Source organism: Sander lucioperca, chromosome 22 (genome assembly GCF_008315115.2).
Source record: "Sander lucioperca isolate FBNREF2018 chromosome 22, SLUC_FBN_1.2, whole genome shotgun sequence".
In the NCBI taxonomy this organism is placed as follows: Eukaryota; Metazoa; Chordata; class Actinopteri; order Perciformes; family Percidae; genus Sander; species Sander lucioperca.
Window position 1 is genome coordinate 11,719,490 of NC_050194.1, and position 9,346 is coordinate 11,728,835.

At 42.3% G+C, this 9,346-nt stretch overlaps 1 protein-coding gene across 3 annotated transcripts; it reads left to right on the forward strand.

Annotated features, from left to right (window-relative positions):
* The first annotated feature begins 375 nt into the window (after nt 1-375).
* Nucleotides 376-8,254, forward strand: lrrc3ca (leucine rich repeat containing 3Ca). 3 transcript variants are annotated; one of them, XM_035997805.1, is made up of 3 exons: nt 376-711; nt 3,603-3,941; nt 6,881-8,254. In XM_035997805.1, exon 3 carries the CDS (start codon nt 6,964-6,966, stop codon nt 7,756-7,758), a length of 795 nt encoding a protein of 264 aa, XP_035853698.1. In that variant the 5' UTR covers nt 376-711; nt 3,603-3,941; nt 6,881-6,963; the 3' UTR covers nt 7,759-8,254. The 3 variants fall into 3 exon arrangements, with proteins under 3 accessions (XP_035853698.1, XP_035853697.1, XP_031147346.1); XM_035997804.1 differs by having other exon boundaries at nt 3,603-3,935; XM_031291486.2 differs by lacking the exon at nt 3,603-3,941.
* Nucleotides 8,255-9,346: the final 1,092 nt, after the last annotated feature.

Here is a 9,346-nt window from a genome sequence, read left to right on the forward strand (position 1 = left end):
AGTATATTCACAGATGCACAGAAAGTACTGTATTTTCACCTTATTTTTTCTTTAAACTGTTTTTCCTCAGCAGGGTAACACCGAATATGGATTCAACGAAGAAAGCAGATAGGATTAACGAGCATCATCAGCTGGCAGAGTGAAATATAGAGTACCCAGACCTCAATACACCATTAGCTTCATGTTGATGCTAACATTTAGCTCGAAGCAGCACTGTGCCTAAGTAAACAATAACAGCGACGCTAGCATGGCTGTAGGAAAGTAATATTGTTAGATCCTTGAGATAAAAAAAAAAATTGTACAGAAATAAAGAAAAAAAGTAAAGATTTGAGAAAAGTCAAAAAAAAGAACATAACTTTGCATATCAGATTTTTAGTAATCATTTTGTGACCCCCTTGGATTAATCTCACAACCCCTTGTGGGAGTCCCAAGCCCAAGGTTGGCTACCACTGACCTAAAACATATTTAAAATGTAGTCTAGCATTATTCTTTTTGCAAACACATTTCCAAAAAAAAAAAAAAAAGAGCTTTTACTGAAGACTCTTGTGGTTGGAAGCTTTTGAGACGAGACTCAGCCGACCATAGCTCTGTCAGTGGGGAATTCAACAAGGATCAATATTATCCACAACACTTTCATATCGCAAGTCCATTGTTTCCGTAATGTCAATGACACCAGACTTCAAAGACCAGGACCTTCACAGGAAAGATGAGGTGAGGCGAACCCCTCTGTTACAGGCAGTAGTGGTGAAATCCTTTAATACACCTCTCTCACAGTTTTTGATTAAATTTATTAAATAAATAAAAAAAGCAGAGTAATGTATTCATAAAGACATGGCAGGACTTTGATCTTGCTCAGGGACGAGGAGCTAGCTGGGAGCCAGAGACAGAGTGTGTTTCTCTGCGCTTCAGTATATACATATGCGTGTTTGTGTGAGCAGGCGAGACAAAGTAGGATAGAAAATGAGAATGAAAGGGAGAGATCTCATTAATATGACTCCTGTTGTTCCGCTGCAGCTCAGAGCACACAGACTGGTGAAACATTCCCACCCTGTTGAGATGGCATTGTAGAAGCTTTGGCGCTAATATTTTCTCAGCCAAATTCCCACTCAACACTTTAGCTTCATGGATTGATGTCAGCTTGCAGTTATACCACATGCACAGGTCAGAGAGGACGCCTAGGCCTGCTTTGAGATACTTGACAGGCTGGAGGGTAAAAAATAAGGAGGGGGAAAAAAAGGAACTTTGATCCATTTGGAAGTGTAGTCTCAGGACTAATGCTTGGTTGATAATGCATACAGCGCCTGTCTATCTGCCAACCACAGCAGAGCATTTGAAGTAATCTGATAAAGCTGGGAAAGGCACTCTCCTCTGTGGAAAGTAATCCTATTTTCTGGTGTTTCACTGTCATATGCTCTTCCTCCACCTATCTGATCGCCTTCTAATTGACAAGAGCATCCTCTTAACCTCTGGGCTGTAAAAGGAGTGACTAGAGCAGCAACAATGAACACCAAGGTATATGTGTTTCTCATGGGAACTGAGATGCACAAATGTATTATGGTAATTATAGTTCTCTGCTGGAATCCAATGAGGCCAAAGAAATACAAGCCTCAGCAGATGTGTAAACAGTTCAACCTAAACTTAAACTTAAAGACCTCTATCGACAGCGCTGTAAAATTTATTCTCAAGCTAGCATGCTTATAAGAAGGTTTTCTATGTGCTCTGACTCTGTGAAGTGCTCTCTGTTTAGAACCTACATCACACCGTTATATACTGCTCAATTGTGGTCTGATTATAAGAAAAAGAGTATGCAGAGGCTGAAGGTAGCATACAATGATGCCATGAGGTTGCTGCTTCGTGTCCCCAGGTGGCATAGTGCCAGTCATTTGTTTGTGTCCACTAGAGTGCCAACCTGTGAGGCACTCTTAAGACAACTGATGTTTAGTTTTATGTGTCACCTGGACAAGTCAGAGAATCACATAATTAAAGCCCTAGTCAGCCCTCTGAAAAGCTGCTATAGATACACTTCTAGGTTAAGACGGCATTGCTGTAATAGCTTGTATATCCTATAGGCTAATATGCAATTCTTTTTTATGTATCTCCTTCTTTTTATACTATTTATACTGGATGATGTGTTATATGGACCTGTGTCTGCAATAAAGTTTATTATTATTAATAAGCAAAGCAATTATTTGGAGGGCTAAACAAATGCAATCATAAAACTTAGCAGCCCAATAACCCAATAGAATGCCTTTTGCATTGTGCATCTCCTGCAGATTAGTCTGGATGCTCATCGCTGATAGTTTACAGGGAAACAAGAGATGTTGCCTGAGGAGCACAAAGATAACATAACAGCAAGTGATGCGATCATGATCATGATGATATATATACAGTATATATACATATATATAGTCCAAATGAGACAGGGATGAGGACAGGGACATGAAGAAACATATTACAGAACAGTGATATTTAACTCTGACTGGTAATGAACAGTCTATGATACAAATAAAAAGCACTGAAACACATCCTATTGATGAATAGAAAACAGATTATTTACCATTCATGCAGTCAAGGCTGGATAAAGTCACTAGTGGGTAGGTAAAAATGCTGGAACAACCTATAAGGAGACATACCACTTCAGTTTTTATTGTTTTAGAGGTATAACAAAATTGAAAATAATCAAATTGCCACATGCAAATACACACTTTGTCCGTTTGGTAATCCAGCTTTTTATGCAGTGCTAACATTGTCCAAAACGGAGACAAAAAAAACCAAGTTGGATAGTACTGGAATTTTACTTTTAAAGAGCATTAAGAGAGAGAAAGAATGGTAATATTTCAATAACTGGACATACAGGATAAAGAAAGAAAGAAAGAAAGAAAGAAAAGAAAGAAAGAAAGAAAGAAAGACCCTAGCTGCAGTTAATCATACACTGTTTGTCATTCCAGAGCACCAGGGAGGGAGTCTGGGTGGAGTATCCCACTTTATTGATTTTAATTCCATTAATACCTTATGATGTGCTTGGCAGACTCTCTCAGGCCAGTGCTCATACACGTCTGTTTTTATAGTGGATTTGATTGGGCTTCCTTATCGGCTGGCAGCAGGCAGGAAATGTGCCCGGAGACGGAGACGGCCAAAGACCCACTGCCCTGGCATGCATGTTTGAAACGACAAGCTTCAGATCAAACATGATTAATGTCGGCTGTCAACCTAACCGGTATATGTATGAGCACTGCAGATCACTCTGTGTGTGTGTGTGTGTGTGTGTGTGTGTGTGTGTGTGTGTGTGTGTGTGTGTGTGTGTGTGTGTGTGTGTGTGTGTGTGAGAGAGAGAGAAAGAGAGAGAGAGGGAGGGGTACCCCCTATGTTACTGGCACCTGATGCATGCACATCAGATCCACTCACTGCAATCAACAGATGCATATGGATGTAATCAGTCCCTTCATTACATATTATATATATATGAATTTCCAACAATCCTTCCAGATGCGACCAAATCTATCCAGCCATTAACCCTTTCCGTCTGTGCGTAAATGCATTGCGCGCCATGTGTCTGCCATTTTAAACTTTACATCAACGGGACTATTTTTTGCCACCTCCAGGATCAGAGTGAGTGAAATACCGCCATCAATGACATGCCTTTTGCCCTCGCGCTGCATCCTTGTCCATTCGCGCTGGCTCCAGCAGTTGTGCCTAGTGTTCTGGTTGCGTGGAAACTAAAAGGCTGCACTGTCGAAGCATTTCCAGTGGCGGGTGGTGTTTGCCAGAGCGGCTCTCAGCACAAGTTTAACGAGCTGCAAGGAGGACCTGATGGAAGCGAACCAAGATATTGACCGAACCGCCTTTCGCGGGGCGCGCTGATCTGCTGGACCATTTCATTGCTGGGCAATTGCTGAGAAACACATCATGAAAAGGAGAGGGAAAGCAGCAAATACGTGAGTGTGCGTGTTACTGATCCACACGCATGTTTTATTTGTGATGTTGCATGCATCTAGACATTTCTTAATCCATGAAATAACAGCTGTTTTCGAGTTTAAATGCGATGTTTCTAAATGTGATTGGCCTTGGAAACAGCAACTGGATGGTGCTGACTAAAACAGGATGAAAGACAAACTTAACACGGGTCACAGTTCCCACGCGGCATCGCCTTATCTCATGTGCTTTGAGTTCGTTTCCCAACATATGCTTGTTGCTTATAGCATTTAAATTGGAGCAGGAACTAATACTTAACCCACTGTTGCGCTTTCATTTTGCGCATTAGGAATGTCCTCAGCTTGTGTTTAAATTAATATAAAGTAATTACATCAGTGTAGTTATGTTGAGGATATTGATCCTGAAAAGCTATTTAAACTGAGAGATCAAACCCCTAACTGAACTGAATGAGATCAAACCCCTATTAATCTCTAACATGCTGTACATTAAATGCCATTACACATAACTGCCCTCCTGTAACAGTGTGCGTATGCTTATTGCTCTCAGTTAACTTTAAGAGTTTTAGAGAGTTTAATTTTTTTTTTGAGTGTTCTACGGGGGGAAATGGGGTCTTCAGGTACAGTGGAAATCTACCAAATGCAATGTTGTGCTCCAAGGAACAAAAAGAGCATCTCTAGTAATCATTGTGTGAGGGATTTGGAGTGGAAAGTGCTAAAAGCATTTCAATATGATTACAGTTGCATTAAAAGCCTGAATTTCAAGTTAAATATCAAGAATGCTTTATTTTCCTGTTTCCTTTTCTGTCATCCACCCCCCATTGATAACTAGAAACCAGCAGCTTACTTGTGATACTTACAGCTGTGCTGCCATATGAGGTCAGATTTATACATGAAAAACACTTATCATCATATATTCGTGTTGCATCTTAATGCCCCTCATGTTTGCTCCTCATATAATTGGTGCCAGAGATTTGTCAGTGCAGCAGTGGATTTATGAAGTGAAAGACTGACCTTTGGCAGCCAGAGCACTGTATTTATTATTTAAATTAAAAGCAGGAGGGTTATTTATCACAGCAATGACTTTAGGAACATCGATGAAGACCTTGCCAGATTTAGAGGCAAACTGATTTATTGCATTTACTGTATATATATGGCTGTAAGATGGGTTATATTTGTTATAAGGGCTATTAGTAAAATGACTCATGCTCATGACTTTATGCTAGATATGTCTTTGATAAGCATATTTTGGTTGGAAAATCTTTGGTGCCCCAACCTGTCACTCATTATGGTTTACACTCTCTCTTTTCTGTTCATCTCTTTCCTCTGCCCTCTTTCCTCTGCACTGTTCGTTACACCCCCCCCCTCCCCTTAAATCCTCTTGATATCATTCTCTCTTTCACCCTGTGCTGGCGTGCTCACATGCTTTCTCCTCCTCTGTCACCAGCCTTCTGCGCCTGCTCCCCCATTATCTCACAGCTAAATACCAGGCTGGTATGCTGTGTGACGGGAAAAGTACAGCCTTTACAGGAGGTTACCCACGTTACCCATTAAGTTTCGGCAATACTTTTATTTTCTTTGGGTGTTAAACTCAATCTGTCATGCTATGTTACTTTCTCATGCATCCTGCTTACACGAAGTACAGAGGGAAATCCTTTGGAAGTTGCTTTGCCTTAATAAAGATGTATGGATAAACTTCTATGTCTAAAGGGAGGCAAACTACAGCAGTTAGAGCTTCTTAATAGCAGAGTGCTTGCTCTGGTGCATCAGCCTCCATCTCACCCTCATTACTGGGATTGTCTGGCAGGCATCTCTAAAACCGGCGTACCACAATGAGTGCTATTAGCTGTGCCTCGTAGACAAGTCATCTGTCCCCTTTAACACACACATACACACCGACATTGCCACTATACTCGGTCCTCTACACCCCAAACGCCATCTGATACTTCAAGGTACTTAGAGATCGATTTCATTTTTTAATCTTGGTAAGTGGATCTTGCCCAGTCTCTAACCATTTTGAAGAAATTAAGAAGTCTGGTTGAACTCTGTGGTTCATTTGTTTTGTCTCAAAGAAGACAGGCCATCACATTGTCTGTTGTTGTTGGCCTTGGTGCTGGTTATAACATTAGCATCTACCCCCAACAAAAGGATTGGGTGGCCAACACTGATGCTACACTGACTTAAGGAGTTTTTCCTTAAGAGGATTAGTAACAGGATAGGAGGTAGCCCTGATCAGCTATTAATGAAGTGTGTTAGGGTGGGTAGACCTGCTATTTTCAAAGGCTTTCATAAAAAATATAAAGTGTAATTTACAGGACACAGACAAGCGTTTACCCGTATCTGTGTTACTTGCACTTCTGACTAAATGACCTTATGGACTAGCAACTGCTCAACAGACACCAAGCTTGGACATTTTTAATGGTCACTTTTAATACAATTGTTGCATCAGAATGGCAGCAATAGTTTTAGAAAGAACTGTATTTACAGTAATTAACTCATGAGCATGAAAAATCTAGTTTTATGTTTTCTTTGGAACATCACTATGTTAATGCCACTGTCTGTGTACTGAAATAGCCCTGCATAGCGGGGATGTCAATTATAAAGGAGGCACAGTGACACCAAAGGATTTTCGTAGCTTGTTTATTTAGTTGGTATGAAGGGAACGTTTGATCCTCAGACTTTCCTAGAAATAAAACAGAAATTCATGTTATTTCTGGCCAACAACATGCTGACATGCAGTACCCTCACTGCTCCATCTCATTGCAATTAGAGAAGCTCCTGCACCCCCCGAATTCTGCGTTATATAACACTGTGGACTCTGAAGAACATTGTTAATCACCCGTGTTTTGCGTGAGAAAACAATTTCACAGTACATCTGCATTTCTCTTTTTTCAAAGGGTAGCCTCCCACCACTGCTAATGTGACTTTCTGTTGCTTTCTTTATGTCATAGGCTCAACAGCTACTGGGGAGGTTGATGTGGACTTCACCTCCTGCACCCAGGTGGTCCTTCCTGGAGCATGCCCGTATCCAACGATGTCCCTACTTGCAGACTGGTTACTCCGCCACTCAGTGGTCATGTGTTTGCTGATGCACAGCCTGGTGCTAATGACCTTCTGCTTCCACCATGCTGCCACCAGTTGCTCCAAGAGCTGCTACTGCTCTGAGAGCGATAGCGGCGGCAAGACGGTGCGCTGCAGCAACCTGCAGCTCACAGAGATCCCCCAGGATATCCCCAATGACACACAACGCATCTACCTGGACTTCAACCTCTTCACTACAGTCCCAACAAATGCTTTTGCAGGTTTGCCTTACCTGGTTGAACTGGATCTATCCCACAATGAACTAAGCCAGTTAGAACCAGGTGCATTCAGAGGCCTGGGCTCCACACTACAGTTCCTAGACCTTTCTTCTAACAAGTTAGTCAACTTTACCCCTGAGGCCTTCGAGGGCCTGCGGTCTCGCGCCAACCTAACAAACAATCCCTGGCATTGTGACTGCAACTTGCAGATGGCCATGCCCCATGTGGACCTGGAGCCTGCGTCGCTGACGGGCATCGTGTGCCAGACTTCAGATCCGGAGGAAATAGGAGTTCAAGGACTTGCCTTCCTGTTGGCTCCAGACATAGACCTATGTGTGGTGATGAAGAGGACTACAGATGTGGCCATGCTGGTCGTCATGTTCGGCTGGTTCACCATGGTCATCTCCTACCTGGTCTACTACGTCAGGGCTAATCAGGAGGACGCCCGCAGACACCTGGAGTATCTTAAGTCGTTGCCCAGCAAACAGGGCAAGTCAGAGGAGTCCTCCACCATTAGTACTGTGGTATAGGGCTGAGGGAGCTAAACGTGGGTCCCCAAGTGGTAGCCCACACCAAATAGGATGGAGCTACAAGCTACAACCACACGGTCAGCATCAGTCTCAGATGGTTTTGCTCAGCTGTTGTCACAGAGCCAAGGTGAGCAACAAGACATGTGCATCAGCACAAGAAAACCAGGCTGATGCAACCTAGCCCAGATGAATAATTCATCTTTCAGCGACCCATTAGGAGGTTTTGTTGGCTGAGTTGATGGTCTAGTCTGTGCGCTGAGGGAGTAAAAGCAGTGGCATGTTTTTGGTGAACTCCAAATATGGGATACAAATGGGATTTATCCAGTGACGCATGCCCCTAAATGCACCTCGCTCACACAGACAATTACGGAGATGTCAACCAGCAATATGAACAATTGGAAAAGGCAACACTAGAATGAGGAACTCCATGTACAACTGTTTTCCATTAAAGCCCTTACAGTATTCACCAGTATTAAGTAAATGTTTTCCAATTAAATTGCTGTTTTGGGGGTTTCTCTTACTAAACTCAGTCAACTGTCTCACTAAAAACAATGAAGGAAAAAAAAACAGAGTATTTAGAATCCAAATCACTCTTTAGCATACTCAGCTCATTATGCTGATGAATCAGATCGCTATGTGATGAAGGACTCATCAGTTATTCTGTGATTTTTTTGATAATAGCGACCGTACCAGAGCTCCATACTGATAAAAGCTGCCAAACCCCTGCTAGCTCACTACCATAACAATGGGATCCCTAAATGATCTACACAACACAGCAGTGCTCTACGCTGCACATAAAGAGACCATGTCAGCCAATTGAAAGTTCCACTACATTTATCAGATGCAGAGACGTAGGATGTCTGGTAGGAGGGAACAAACCAATCACTTGTCACCCAGAAGATTTGAGTCCTGGTAGCTGATACCGGAAACACACTTCAGCTCTGGTATTACTCCTCAGCATAATATGCTAATCTTTAGTCACAAGCCTAGCCCTGTAATATGCAAAATATCATGTGATTGTCAGAAAAGGTTGATGTGAGAAGCAGAGAATTAGAGGTTACTACAGTTCAGCTGTCATGAAATAGAAAGAGAGAGGGAGAGAGACTTATCATCGAAACAGGGACAGGTTTTTCATATTCTGGTAGGAAAAACCCTTTCAGCAAACACTTTCACCCCTACACCCAGAGTAATTAAGGGAACACAGAGGAATCCTCCGTGGTCATACTTGGTTACAGACAGAGCCTCTGATCCTGTGCTGTTTTTCATTCTCTCATGCTTTTAATAAGCACCCAGGGTGCCTCTGGGAGCCAAGTTGTCTGATGCGGTAACTCCCATGGGTTTTCCAAATAACATTTATGGGGGCCATGGCCTGCTGGTCCATTTAAAAGAGCTGCCAGGGGTGTGACTCTCCTATTTCACCAGACTGTGGCAAAGAGAAAGATTTGTCAATACAAAACTGAGACCACAAAAAGGGAAATGTATTCAAGCGGAGGCGTAATTTAATCCACATCGGACTGCGCTCTGAGAAATGCTCTTGTCTGTTCCACAGAACAAGGTAAGAATAACCCAGCACAGTCTTGAATAATGA